Below are 15054 nucleotides of genomic sequence, written 5' to 3' on the forward strand. Positions count from 1 at the left end.
TATATAGAAGAGTGAAAGCAGGACTTCCTTTGCTTTTTGCAATTACTTGGTAAAATACGTCAACACTCAGAAAGGATCACCAGATCCCCTTGGCTAGAGATCTCACTTAAAAATAGGCAAGCTTCCATAGCATTTTGTTTTGGAACCTTAAAGTGAAGGTGGTCCTCAAACATCTGAATGGGACATCAGGGAAAGATGAAAGTCATACAAAGCATTAGGTCAAAACAGTCCAAAACTAACTTCCACGAATTTGTCCTTATCTGGGCAGGAACACTCCAATATTGTTGAATGTCTGTGTGCTGGCAGAAGAACCTGCAGCCCACATGTTAAGGGACTTTGGAAGAAGACTGGCTGGAAGCACCCACCACTCTGGCAGCCCAACAGCAACAGCCTAGGGATAGAGTTGGCATAGTCTCGTGATGGGTTGGGCTGTTAACTCATATGCACCAGGCCCCTTAAGGAGATTTCCCCATGGGTTCATTTGGGGAGAGACCAACCCTGACTGTGGTCTCTTACCAATGTCCCAGCTGCTTGTGACACTGAAAATGAAACAAAAGTACTACCCTGAGCAAAGGTATCTAAAGAGCTATCTATAGGAGGGGCAAGGCTGGGCCATAACCCCAGAGTCAATTAATCATGGTCACATCACTCCTTTGCTCTCCTGACGTCCCCCTTCTATCCCTTCCCAAATACCCAGCACAAAGGGGTACTTGCATTGGATGTTAGTGAACTTGGTTTCTCAGATGTTCATGCTTATTCACATTCACTGTTTCTCTTATGAAGCCTTAATAAGAATAATAATACTTTATTATTTATACCCCAAGTTTCCCCAACAACTCTGGGCGGCTCCCAATCGAGTCTTAAAAACAATACAGGATATTAAAAACTTCCCTAAACAGGGCTGCCTTCAGATGTCTTTTAAAAATAGGATAGCTGTTTATTTCCTTGACATCTGATGGGAGGGTGTTCCACAGGGCGGGCGCCACTACCAAAAAGGCCCTCTGCCTGGTTCCTTGTAACTGGTTCTCGCAGCGAGGGAACCGCCAGAAGGCCCTCAGCGCTGGATCTCAGTGTCCAGGCTGAATGATGGGGGTGGAGACACTCCTTCAGGTATACTGGACCGAGGCCATTTAGGACTTTAAAGGTCAGCACATTATATCGAATGTGGCCCCATTTTAATATTCTAAATGTTAGACTAAATAATGCTGGTATTCTCTGTGTCACTTGAGGAAATGAAGATGTCATTTTCCTGTGGGCTGGGGTTCAGGAGGTTGTAGAAGTCAGTCTTGATGTGATTTTTCTCTCTCCTTTTTTCTTAATTTAGTATCACATTTGGGCAAGAAATAGTTTGCGTTACTGGACCAAATAGCAAGGAAGGGCCTGTTCCTGTAACAGTATGGCATGGAAGCAATGAAAGAAGGATAGAAAATGAACCGTTTACCTACAGTGAAAACCCTACAGTTAGCAAGATCACACCTGAAGTCAGTATTTGCAGGTAATGAAATATTTCTTTTGTAGGAAAATAAAGTGTTCAGCTTTAATGAGCTGAAATTATAAGGTTTCCCCCCTCTCTGCTTTCAATGTAATTATTAGATAACATGTATCCTGGGTCTAAGCAATCAGAATAAATGTAGCATAATTGTATATTTCTTCTAAAACAGAAGTCATCACCTTCAAGAAAGGCAGAGCTCTCTTTTGTTTAAGAATAATGTATCAAATTAATAAGATGCTCATGACTTTCTTCCTTCTCCACTTGAAACAGATTAAGGGTTACAGTCAACTTAACCCTACTCCAGGAAAGACCCATTAAGGAACCCATTTAAAATGTCTTTGAACTTCACCAAGTCTACTCTGAGTAGACATTAGGAGAACATTGGTATACATGGTTTTATTTGTGCTTTTATATTTTAGTGGAGGCCGAAATATTACTGTCGTTGGAGCTGGTTTTGATATTATCCAGCATTTCTCTGTGAAAGTTATATTTAAGCCTTTTGTCGAGAGATCATCAAGGAAGAGGAGGAAGAGGCAGACAGAGGAGGAACAAAAGGTAACCATCGTCTCTGTACAGAAACACAGTGTGGTGTGGGCAGTATTTTATTCATTTATTAAATTTCTATAGCACCCTGCATCCAAAGATCACAGGCTCATTCTCATGTTGCTACCCTCCAGGGCTCTCATGGAAGAGACACAGGGTCCCAGTCGGTTCATACTGAAACTGTACCTAATCCAAAAACCCTTGAAATTTCTCTTTGTTAGTTTTAGTGGATTCAGTAGTTGGTCAAGAACTTTAGGGTTTAATTAATAGGTTTTGAGTGGCATAATTGGAAAAGGGTGAGTCCATGGGGCACAAATTGCCATGTGTAAGCCCTGCAGGGCTCACACGACTCAGGGAGGAAGCTAAGGAAAATGTTTATGTGGTACTCTTGCAGATTTCCCCTCCATTTCCCTCCTATTACCGTAATTCCTATAAGAAGGAATTTTGCTGTGCCCACTCCAAGGTGGGGATAGTTTTCTTGCCCAGCTGGAAATATGTTAAAGGAACCAAGGGGATTTTTGATCTTTGTGCTGTTGCTGCTTTTTTCCTGTTTTAGTCACATTATTAATTGTAATTTTAATGTTTTGAATAGTTTCCCCCCCTGTATGAGCCCCTATATAACATGATCTGATATGTAGTAAGCCAGGGGACAGCAAACTTTTTCAGCAGGGGGCCAGTCCACTGTCCCTCAGACCTTGTGGGGGGCCGGGCTATATTGGGGGGTGGGGTGAACATATTCCTATGCCCCACAAATAACCCAGAGATGCATTTTAAATAAAAGCACAAATTCTGCTCATGTAAAAACACTAGGCAGGCTGCACAAATAACCCAGAGATGCATTTTAAATAAAAGGACACATTCTACTTATGTAAAAACACACTGATTCCTGGACCGTCCGCAGGCCGGATTTAGAAGGCGATTGGGACGGATCTGGCCCCCGTGTCTTAGTTTGCCTACCCATGCAGTAAACTCACACATTAGTATGCAAAGGTTAATTTGGAAGAAGCACTGACACTGCATAAAACTACAAGTGAAATTCACAGTTTATGGTGTAAAAATGATTAGCAAAATTAATTGTGTCAAAGATGGCAAGAATGGAGTCCAGTTAAACTTATTATTCAGAAATGCACTGTTTATACACTGGGATACACCTATGATCATCCATCCTAAAACAATGCATATGAAGTAGTGCATGCTTTTTACCAATTCGATAGACACAGAGATGAATTACCAGTGCTGCAGTAGCAAAAATACCAACTTTCGAAAAAGGACTAAAGTGTATGAGATTGCAAGAGAGAGGTGACAGCTTGCACATTGAATTTGCTTGTATATGTGTGAGACAAGGAGGGAAGGAAGAATAAAGAAAAAATGTAAAAATTTACCTGCCAGTGATCACCAATACTTGTTTGTTTGTTTGTTTGTTTGTTTGTTTGTTTGTTTGTTTGTTTGTTTGTTTAGTTTGAAGGAAAAACCATCTCAAAGATCAATGACACCACTCTAGTCTTCTTATCACCACCGGTGCTGGAGGACCCAGAAAATTACAGAATTACTGTGGTTCTCCAAATGGATGGTCATCAGGTGGGAAAAGACTTTCAATATGTTGCTGATCCAACCTTTGAAAACTTCACTGACGGTGTCAAAAAACAAGTCAATAAACTTATTCACGCAAAGGTAAGTGTGTCAGGAAAATGACCTCTCCCAATGTGCTTTGCCATTTCATATTTGCATTTGGCGCTTTCTTTCCTAATCTGATGCAAACGGTTGACTGGAATAATTCCAAACACTGTTTTCAAAGACTAGCATTGTCTGAATGTGAGGAGCATAAATTCCGTTTTTTTTTTTTTGTGCTACTTAGGGGTGGGGGAGACCTGTCTTTGCCTGCTGACATATGCCTCTAAAGGTTTCTTGTCAGTGGGGTTTCTTCTTGCTGAAATCAAGAACTGATTCCTTATCAGCAAGTTCTCCTGACATTATTTGACCTTATTTATACCCCCTATTGCCACCAGGGGATGATATTGGATATTGTAAATCTAGGCCGGCACTCTCGTTGCCCTGCAGGAACAGCTTCCATGAACAAGGCTTACAGATTTGCCTCAGAACGTCAGCTACCCTGAGGGTATTTCCTCTTCCACATCGATATCAAATCTAGCTGTTTGGTTTTCAGATGGAACTGTGCGAAACATGAATGTATTAATCATGAAAGCTTTTATCCTTTTCCTTCCCTCTCCTCCCCTCCGCTCCCAGACACCACGAAGCGAGCCGATAGCTAAGATGGCTTAGTGTTTCTGTGTTTCTGTCTAGGGCAGTAATCTCAACAAAGCTATGACGTTGGAAGAGGCGCGAGCATTTGTGGGAGAGGAGCCCTGCGTCATCAAAACCCTGACGGAGAACGATTTGTACTGTGAGCCACCTGAAGTGCAGCCCCCGCCCAAGAGAAGGCAGAAGAGAGATACGGTTAATAACCTGCCAGAATTCAGCGTAGGTCACATTTATCTGTCTTTTTAACAACACATATAAGGTGTGCGGCACAGAGGGCATCTTGTTTTGAAGTGGCAATAATAAAGAGCCTTCTTTTACGCATGATTTGTGCTTCCAAAGAGCACAGGCAGAAGAAAACCACCCTCCAGTTTGCCACTCTTTGCCTAGAAACAGAATGTGTGAAAGCAAGTGTTAGCATTCTTTTGCTAGGGCCTAGGCTGTACTGGTACTGAAATGTGCATCAATCTAGATCAGTGTTTCCCAAACTTGGGTCTCCAGCAGCTTTTGGACTACAATTCCCATCATCCCTGACCACTGTTCTTGATACTTAGGGATGATGGGAGTTGTAGTCCAAAAACAGCTGGAGAGGAGACCCAAGTTTGGGAAACTCTGGTCTAGATTCAGGGCCACCCTACCAGCACAAGCAACCCCAAGCAGCTGCTTAAGGAAGCAGTACTTTTGGAGGAGTCAGTGAAACATGTGATCTGGGAAATGCACCCCAGGGAACTGCGGTCTGATTTATTTAAAGAAAGAAGTTATAAACCACTCACCATTCACAAATATTGTGGTGATATCCAAAAAAGAAAATTACGAAGTTGAAACAATAAAAATACATTCAATCCATCAGATATACAGTACCACAACTTAATGTTTACAGCAGACGTAGTCAGTGTGGAGCCTTGAGGATGCTTGTGGACAGTTAACCCCCAGCATCCCTGACCATTAGTCATGATGGCTGGAGGCTAATGAAGATGGAGTCCAATAACATCTAGAAGGCCCCATGTTGCTACTCCTGGTGTATTGGGACATGGTTGGTGCCGTGGTATAAACCACTGAGCCTCCTGGGCTTGTTGATCAGAAGGTCGGCAGTTCAAACCCACACAACAGGGTGAGCTCCTGTTGCTCTGTCCCAGCTCCTGTCAACCTAGCAGTTTGAAAGCATACCAGTGCAAGTAGATAAATAGGTACTGCTGCAGTGGGAAGGTAAGTGGTGATTCCGAGCTCCCTGGTTTCTGTCAGGGTGTTCCGTTGCACCAGAAGCCATTTAGTCATGCTGGCCACATGACCCGGAAAGCTGTCTGTGGACAAACGCTGGCTCCCTTGGCCTGAAAGACAGTCACCTTCAACTGTCCAGGGGTCCTTTACCTTTTACTCCTGGTGTGCAGGAGTGACCAGATCCCCTTGCTATTGTCTTTTAGATGTCTAGTCAACATACATTTGTTTTTTAAAACATTTGGATTGATCTAATAATTTTGTTGCTGGTCTTGTGTTTGATTTTGATTGTGTATTTAGTATTTAATTCTGGGTTAAATTCTGCAACTTTATAGAGTTGAAAGCTTTGTAGGCGGCAGTCGGATTTAGGTAGGGCAATACTAAGTGAAGGACTAACTAAACCTGCATACCCATCTGAGGCCTTGCTCCGCTTTCAAGTTGGCTGTGTTGCTTCTTAAGCAAGTTGCTTCTTAAAGGCAGTCAGCCACTGGCAGAACCCCCTTCCCTAGAGAGATCCAGTTAGCTTCCTCTTTTGGGGGAGAGTAGAAAGACTCTCTTTTATGATTTCCATGCATGTAATCTTCCCTATGTTTATAATCTCCTATTGTAGTTTTGCCATATTTTATTTTGACCTCTTATCATTCTCTCTCCCCTTGCTGCCGTTGTCATCAACGTTATGCTCCTGGTTTTGGTTGTATTGGTGTTACTGTTATTTTAATTCTGTGTTTTAATTTAGAAGCCACTTTGGGTGTCCCTTTAAGCCTGAAAGGTGGGGTAAAAATTTCTAATTAAACCTGATGTTTTATGCTGGGCAATCCCTTCACTGTGGTTTGTGTTTGTGCTATCCTTACCCACTGGCCTGCCTTCATCCTCTCCCATTTTGATGATTTTGAATTGTTAGCATGTAGTAAGGATTACCATATTTCTCGGTCTATAAGACGCACCAGACCACAAGACACACCTAGTTTTTGGAGAAGGAAAACAAGAAAAAAAAAATTCTGAATCTCAGAAGCCAGAACAGCAAAAGGGATTGCTGCGCAGTGAAAGCAGCAATCCCTCTTGCTGTTCTGGCTTCTGGGATAGCTGCGCAGCCTGCATTCACTCCATAAGACGCACACACATTTCCCCTTACTTTTTAGGAGGGAAAAATTGAGTCTTATAGAGCAAAAAATACGGTAATTAGTTAGGCTGCAAACCTCACCCCATTTACCTGGGGGTAAACGCCCCGTTGTATTCAGTAGAACTTACTTCTGAGTAGACATGGTTAGGATAATGCTATAAGCAAGTTAACCGGGCACTCATAATACTGTTTAAGGTTGGACTTTATCTATCCTACATTTGAATATATTATACTCTTTGGATATATCTGGGAATGTAAGCTCAGTTGTTCCGGGGAACGGGGAACAAAGGGGCATAGATCTAAAACATCATAGCGCATAATAAAATAATGCTGTCTGATTATTAACTTACAAAGTGCACTTATTTATATAGGTGAAATTTGGCTTCAAAGAATGGATCCTAGGAAGAGTGGAGTATACCCAAGTGAGTGACATACCACTAGGCTTGATCTTGCCATTGGTATTAATTCCCATGGTGGCTATTATCATCATCTCAATCTTCTGCTACAGGTAAGATGTGGTTATCAGTCATCAGATAATATTGAAATGCCGGAGGCAAAAGCTGATGGTTAAGAGAAATATGAAGAAAATTATTTGTGGTGATTCCCAGTGTTCACACATGCGGTTCTGTGTGAAATAGAATATCACTTTGCTTCAGGGCTTTTTTTTTTCAACCCAGGATGTGGGGAACATAGATGTGGTTAGCATTTCTTTCTGCCGGTTTTTGAAGGTTTCTAAATATTAAGATGAATGGTTTACTTTGCATTTTCTGTACATGTCATGATGGGAGGTGGGTATGTATTGTATATCTTTAGTCAAAGCAAAGGCAGATGATTTTTTCTAACATGGTATTGAAAACAACAAAAGGTCATTACAGTGGTACCTCAGGTGACATACGCTTCAGGTTACATACTCCGCTAACCCAGAAATAGTGCTTCAGGTTAAGAACTTTGCTTCAGGTTGAGAACAGAAATCGTGCTCTGGTGGCGCGGCGGCAGCCGGAGGCCCCATTAGCTAAAGGGGTGCTTTAGGTTAAGAACAGTTTCAGGTTAAGTGCGGACCTCCGGAACGAATTAAGTACTTAACCCAAGGTACCACTGTATTCAGGAATCTTTCCTGGGGGTGGGCGGGAATCTATGATGACCTTGGGTCTGAGATCTTTATGATGTATATTTTTGCAAGGAGAGGCATTGTTTCATATCTGAGTTATCTTACGAAAGACCAGAAAAATGAGTGGAGGTTATCAAATCTGTTTCGATTGTGGAAACCCAGAATATGAGTCACACAACTGAAAACTCCACAGGTTCTGTGCTTCTGTGCAGTGTCTGAACACATTTGCACCCTACAGGATACTCCAAGTGTTTCTTCTTTTTCACAACTAGTTCCCCATGCTCAAAATTGTGTGTTTCCCTTCTGAATGAATACGTGTTAGGAAAACATATTCGGGGGGGGGGGGACCTAACTGTGTAGAGGGTAATCTGAGTGCTTGTTACAGCAATGAGATTTAAATTGAAACTTGCACATGACTAATGTTGAAAGGCTGCAACTAACCTGAGCATTAAGAACGGTATTGATAAAGCACACAGCCATTAGTCCAGGTTCATAAACAACTGTGGAATAGGCCAGCAGCAATTATTACTCAACTTCATTCAACAGTTAATAGTTTTCTTTTGAATAAAATCCATTCTTTGAGGTAAATTTTTAAACAATCCTGGCTGCAGTAAAATCAATAAAGCCTTGTTAATTTTGTGCCAGCTTAAATTTCAGCCTATTGTTTTCTTTTCTTCTCCCCCACCCCTCTGCCTTCTCAGTTTTAAAAGATCAGGAGGAAAAAGACTGCGCATCAGAAGATCCCTCTGGCCTTTTGCATGGCTGTGTTGTAAAATGATTTATTTTTACAGCCTGTAACTTTTCTGTTCTCTCTGTTTCTATTCCTTATAGACGGCAAAGCGAACAAGCAGAACGAGAATACGAAAAAATTAAATCACAACTTGAAGGCTTGGAGGAAAGCGTCAGAGACCGGTGCAAAAAGGAATTTACAGGTATGACTTATACCTAATTTCTTGTGGGGCCTCCGGAGAAATCACAAGATGTGTCGAAATACTGCCACTGTCTGCCTTAAACTGCCTTCTGAGGATATGCAGAAGGCGCAACCATTCTAGATTACAGCGTGTTGACATGTGCATTGCATAGTCATGTGGCAATTAAATGCAAAGGCCGTCAAAAAGAGAATACATAAAAGGAACCGACGGGGTTTGTTTTTTAATGTAAAAGGCAAAGAAGTACCTGGAACTAAACTGGCAACAGGGAGAAATAGTCAGGCCTCTTTCGCCCTGAAGATGTTCCTACTATAACGCAGTTTGTGGCAGCAGTTTGGAGTGGGGTGGCAGGTGAAGGAGCAATATGCTGAAACGGGGTACAAATGGCCAAAACATTTTATTGGCTGCTGGTCACATCGTTTGCCTAGGCATTAGACAAGGTTCCAGTCCTCAGGCAGTCTATAACTACTGAACTGGCACAACTGCGCTAACACGCTAGAAAAACATTGTTGGGAGCAGTAGGAATCTTGGGCTCGCCACTTCACAAACAGATACCATGGTCCCGTCCTGGAATTTGGGGGTACGGCAGATGTGCCAGCTGTCAAACTGGGATGGGGCCTTGAATTGTCACCCTAATCCCAGTGGGGAGCAAGGGAGTCCATCTTTGCTTACTCCTGCGGGAGGCCTCTAATTGCCCTGAGCGAGAAGTTGTGCCAGAAATACGGACCAATGTAGTTAAGACTTGACTTAGCTGCGAGGAAGGCAGAAATCCTGCATTTCTTAGTTAAGGCACACAGATATGAGTAAAATTCCTTTCCAACCCGATCAACTGGTAGATAACAGCAGCCTACCTTTTCTACTTTGTTTTTTCCTCCTCCCACCCCTCCTTTGTATAACAACTTACCAGATGTCAAACTTTTGAGACATTTTGGTTAGTCCCAGTAAAGGTATTGCCCAACTCTGGATTTTGGAGGGTTTTTCCCCACCCTTATGGACCAGTACAGCTAACTGCTTTTGCATCTTCTGCCAGCTCCTGTCTAGTTTTTGGCCTGCTTCCTGTCCTAAAAATTGATCCTGTTTCTCCAGCTCTGTCCTTTTCCTTCAGTTCTGACTGTTTCACCAGACTGAGTTTGACTTGTAGCTTGGTGAGGACTTGCCAAAAAGGACCAGTGCTCACTGGTTATGTGACAGCCTGCTCTCTGACCATAGGGAATGTTTACAAAACAAAGAAAAGGGGGGTAAATGAAAAATATTGCTGAGACAACAAGTTGATTGACTCTGAGTACTGGTCAGTCAAGAAACCAGAAGCCCTCTGTTCTGTGCCTTTGTAAGGTGACAAAGCGATTCATCCTCTCCTGTGTCAAAACTTAAAGGCTCTTTTATCAACCTGATGTGTTGTCAGTGATAACGAATGAACTATTTAACCTCCTTCCTTCCTGCCAATAGCCTAGTTGTACTTGCATATTGATCTTTGCTCCTTCATGCACTGTTCTATCTGCCATTTATATTTTAAAATGATAAAAAGAGAAACTTCAGACTTAACTGGCATAGCAGCTATGTCCCAACCCCAAATAAACGGACTAACCTCTGAACTGTTCTCTCAGTTGCTTTATTAGGGACGGATTTTTAAATGAATTTCAAGCCTTATAATCTGACTGTTTTTCGCATTTGCTTCCCTTAACTAACATTTGTTAGAGATGCAATTTGACTCAAATGCTACAGTTCTTAAAAGAGAGAACCTTGGTTTAAAAAATCATAGCAGCTGCACAAAAATCCACTGTTCGTTATTAGACCTTCTTCATATTGAAAGAAAAATGAGAGCTTTTCATTGCCCTCTCATTTCCGAGCATTATGCATTCCTGCCATATCTTCATATGAACACTTTTGGGTGAAACAATCTTTTTGTAATCTTACCAAACCCATGGTGTGCATGATATTCATGTGTGTACACAGTAACAAATTCATTGAATGCTGACCCACGAATTCCCGATAAAATATGTTTTGTGGTTATAAATTGTCAGTGTTCTGTTTTTTTACATATCCTTGTACTTGATTCGCCGATATTCATGTAGCACGTAGTAACGTAGTTTGCAATAAAAATGAAATTGTAACAGCCCTGGAATGAATTTTCAGCCTGTTAGAAATTCCACAGTTTAAAATGATGCAATAGTTAAAAACAACACAGAACAGCCTGCGGGAATAGCTTTGTGAAAGTGCAGTGTTTTTATATCCAGTGAGGGGACCGGACACATCCCTGTATGACATTATGAAGAAAGGTTGGTCCTGTGCCCTTACTGCCATCAACTCTGTAAAGTTGGGGGCCACATTTCCTTCTGGACAACGTTCTGAGAGCCACATGGCAGTGATGGATGGGGCCAGAGGCAAAATGGGTAGAGCATCAAACATCAATGTTATCTTTGTACAGTGGGCTAGAGTCTACATATTCTCACAAACTCCTCTCTGCCCTCCATCCTGACACACAAGAGGCATCATCTGAGTGCAAGGACACATTCTAACCAAGCAACAACCCTTGGGGTGCAAAGCAACACCAGTGAGAGGTGAGGCCTCAGAAAATGTCCAAGAGGACATTGGGCCCCCAGGCCTGAGGTTCCCTGCATAGAATAGGATGCAGAACATGGCTTTTGTCCATAGTTCTAAGGACATAAGCTCCTTTAGATACACAGGGCCAAGACCATTTGGATCTTCAGTAGTCATCACGAGTGATTCGAACTGGGCTCGGAAGCAGTCGGTCTAAGTGAGTTGAGATATTAGTTATGTTCTTCCTGCGAATTTCCCCCATAAAGAGGCAATCTGTGGATTCTGCATTAGTTGCGGCTTCCAAACCAACTTCATAGGTAAATCTCCCTGTAGCGATCACATTGGAGGGTGCTAAATTCCTTAGAGCCAAATCCCACAGAGCAGGCTTTCACTGAGGTGATCAGAAGCAACTCAACCAATTCATTTCCACTCATCCCAGTTTCCAGCATCCTGTCACAGTCTAGCTCGAGGTGGAAATAAGAGACAGGGTGATGCTCTACAGATAGTGGGAAGCTTGATTTTTAGTGGCTGGGGGGTCACTGCTACAATGAGACATAATCATGGGGGACAAGACAGAAGATGGTTTCACATCCGCCGGAGGGAGTAGTGGGTTGTACTGAGCGTATTTCCCTTCTGGAAACAGTTCAGCTTTGCTGTATACTGGGCTTCATTCCTCTCCCCCACTTTCCAAAGAATGATTTGGGATGAGGAAGATGTTGTGCTCCTCTTGTGTCCAGAGGGAGAAGCATTTCCTTTAGGCCTTGAGGTTTAGGTTTGAGGTAACAGGGCAGGGACAGAGTGTGAAAAACTGGACTAGTTCCCATGCCTTGCTCTTATAGTAATTGTCTTCCGAAATAAGCACACAAACTTGACAGGCCCTTTGGTGGTGGAATAATAATAATAATAATAATAATAATAATAATAATAATAATAATAATTGCTATTTATATGCCGCCCATCTGGCTGGGTGGCTTCCAACACAGATAGAAATGTAATAAAACATCAGACATTAAAAACTTCCTGATACAGAGCTGCCTTCATATGTCTTCTGAAAGTTGTGTGGTTCTTTATCTCCTTGACATCTGATGGGAGGACACCACTGCCAAGAAGGCCCTCAGTGTCCAGCCTGAACATTGGGCCAGTGAGTTCTAATGCATATAGAGTTTAACATAGGAGTGAGACCTTGGTTCAAGGGCCTTACAACATGGCAGTCTCTTCGTCTCAGTAGGTTTTGCATGGAAGGCTACAGCAATCCATATAATACTTTGAAATGTACATAGGATAAGTACCATACAGCATTCTTATGCTGTCCCAGTTAACAAGACCATTGGCTCCAGATAGTTTTTATCTCAAACTAGAATGCAAAATGCATTTACTCTCCAGTAAATAAAGTAATTTTCTCACAACTGTGTTCTAAATTGAAACTCCTGTCAAGATTATTTCTTCATGCAACTAATTCTGTTAAGCGAGCTTCCACTGGGAAAACAAGTTTTACTGTAAGGTGCAAATCTTGCTAAATGAGACCAAAATGGAAATGGAAGTAAAGTTGAAAGGGTGCTTCAGTTAAAAAATCAGGATATTGATGTTTCCCCCTTCAAAGTAGCAAAGGCTGAATCAATAGTTTATTTTCCACTGAAATCGTTAAAATGTTGCCTCTTGTAGATTTGATGATAGAAATGGAAGATCAGACAAACGATGTTAACGAAGTAGGAATTCCTGTGCTGGACTACAAAACATATACGGACAGAGTCTTCTTCCTGCCATCCAAAGATGGAGAAAAAGATGTCATGATCACTGGGAGGCTGGATATTCCTGAAGCTCGACGGCAAACCGTAGAACAGGCACTGAATCAATTCTCCAATCTGCTCAATAGTAAATCATTTCTCATTAATGTAAGTAAAAAGTGAAAGGTCCTTTTGTGTCCTTGAAATGCATTTTTGCCTGACATATATTTACAACAAACAAAATTAGTCTGCATATTTTTGCCATGTATATTTTGCAAAAGGCTGTGTGAACAGCGTAAATAATATCTCAAGTAGTTTGACACTGCTCCTGTCATTCCCTGTATGATATTGAGCTGAAATATTATTAGCTCCTTCCATGAACTATTCATATCCAATTTGATCACTGCACTAGCCATTCGGTGTGAGAATAAATAAAAGCAGTGTTTTAAAATGCCTAGATCTAAAAGTTATTTAAAATAAAATTTCAATCTGAGAAAGAGTAAAAGGTTGTATATCTTATATAGATCATTTGTATCCTCTTTGAGACTTAACTGAGAAATGCAGTGGTGCCTCGCAAGACGAAATTAATTCGTTCCGCAAGTCTCTTCGTCTTGCGAGTTTTTCGTCTTGCGATGCACGGTTTTCCATAGGAATGCATTGAAAATCAATTAATGCGTTCCTATGGAAACTGCCTTCCCCCGACCTCTTCTGGCGGGCAGCATTTTAAAATCGCCCGGGACAGCGGAGGACTTCTCCGCTGTCCGGGCAATTTAAAAGCCCCTGGGAAGGCAAGCAGGGGGGACAAAGACTTTTGCCCCCCGCCTGCCTTCAGAAGAGGTCCAGGACGGGCTTCGCGGACCTCTCCGCAAGCAGCGGGAGCGCTCCTCAGGCTTCGCGGCCCCGCCGCCCGGCTTCGGGACATCGTTCCGATGCCAGGCGGCGGGGGGAGGCTTTCTCGCCCCGCCGCCCGGCATCGGGACGATGCCCCGAAGCCGGGCGGCGGGGGGAGGCGTTCCTGCCCCGCCGCCCGGCATCGGGACGATGCCCCGAAGCCGGGCGGCGGGGGGAGGCGTTCCTGCCCCGCCGCCCGGCATCGGGACGATGCCCCGAAGCCGGGCGGCGGGGGGAGGCTTTCCCGCCCCGAAGCCGGGCGGCGGGGGGAGGCGTTCCCGCCCCGCCGCTCGGCTTCGGGACATCGTTCCGATGCCGGGCGGCGGGGGGAGGCGTTCCCGCCTCGCCGCCCGGCATCAGGGCATCCTTCCGAAGCCCGGCGGCGGGAGGAGGTGTCCCCGCCCCGCCGCCAGGCTTCGGAGGAGGTCCGAGGACAGCGGGGAAGACGAGCTGCGCTTCCCCACTGTCCCGGAGATTTCCCTATGGGCTGTCGTCTTGCGAAGCAAGCCCATAGGGAAATTCGTCTTGCGAAGCGCCTCCAAAACGGAAAACCCTTTCGTCTAGCGGGTTTTCCGTCTTGCGAGGCGTTCGTCTTGCGGGGCACCACTGTGCTTTAGAAATCCTCATTTCTGCCTTTTTCCTTTAACAAATGGTGTCCCAAACATATGCACCAAATGGCAGTGTGATAGTTCATTGTTCAATGAAGTTTATCATATTGCAAATGACAAACACAATGCTGAATGGCGTAGTTAAACAAAGGCATCACTTTATTTGGCAAAAAAAAATAAAATAAAATGCCAAGCTCTAGTTAGTACTGTTGTGGTATATTTTGCCCAAAGCCTTATTCCTACATTTACTCACATGTAAGTTACTTACTGAGACGCGGGTGGCGCTGTGGTCTAAACCACTGAGCCTAGGGCTTGCCGATCAGAAGGTTGGCGGTTCGAATCCCCATGACTGGGGGAGCTCCTGTTGTTCAGTCCCAGCTCCTGCCCACCTTCAAAAGCATATCAAAGTGCAAGTTGATAAATAGGTACTGCTTCGGTGGGAAGGTAAATGGCGTTTCCATGCGCTGCTTTGGTTTGCCCAACACGGCTTAGTCATGCTGGCCACATGAGCCGGAAATTGTCTGCGGACAAACGCCGGCTCCCTCGGCCTGTAGAGCGAGATGAGCATGTAACCCCAAAATCATCTGCGGCTGGACCTAACTGTCAGGGATACCTTTACCTTTACCTTTT

General features: G+C 43.5%; 1 protein-coding gene across 2 annotated transcripts in view; it reads left to right on the plus strand.

Moving 5' to 3' along the window:
* Nucleotides 1–15054, plus strand: part of PLXNB2 (plexin B2) — a 342708-nt gene that overhangs the window by 298228 nt on the left and 29426 nt on the right. For both annotated transcript variants that reach the window (XM_081877780.1, XM_081877781.1), the window contains exons 19-25: nucleotides 1325–1495; nucleotides 1912–2047; nucleotides 3494–3706; nucleotides 4337–4513; nucleotides 6998–7134; nucleotides 8566–8666; nucleotides 12864–13093. In XM_081877780.1, coding sequence (XP_081733906.1) covers nucleotides 1325–1495; nucleotides 1912–2047; nucleotides 3494–3706; nucleotides 4337–4513; nucleotides 6998–7134; nucleotides 8566–8666; nucleotides 12864–13093 — 1165 coding nt within the window. The remainder of the gene's footprint in view (nucleotides 1–1324; nucleotides 1496–1911; nucleotides 2048–3493; nucleotides 3707–4336; nucleotides 4514–6997; nucleotides 7135–8565; nucleotides 8667–12863; nucleotides 13094–15054) is intronic.

This window comes from Podarcis erhardii, assembly GCF_964252035.2.
Source record: "Podarcis erhardii genome assembly, chromosome: 10".
In the NCBI taxonomy this organism is placed as follows: Eukaryota; Metazoa; Chordata; class Lepidosauria; order Squamata; family Lacertidae; genus Podarcis; species Podarcis erhardii.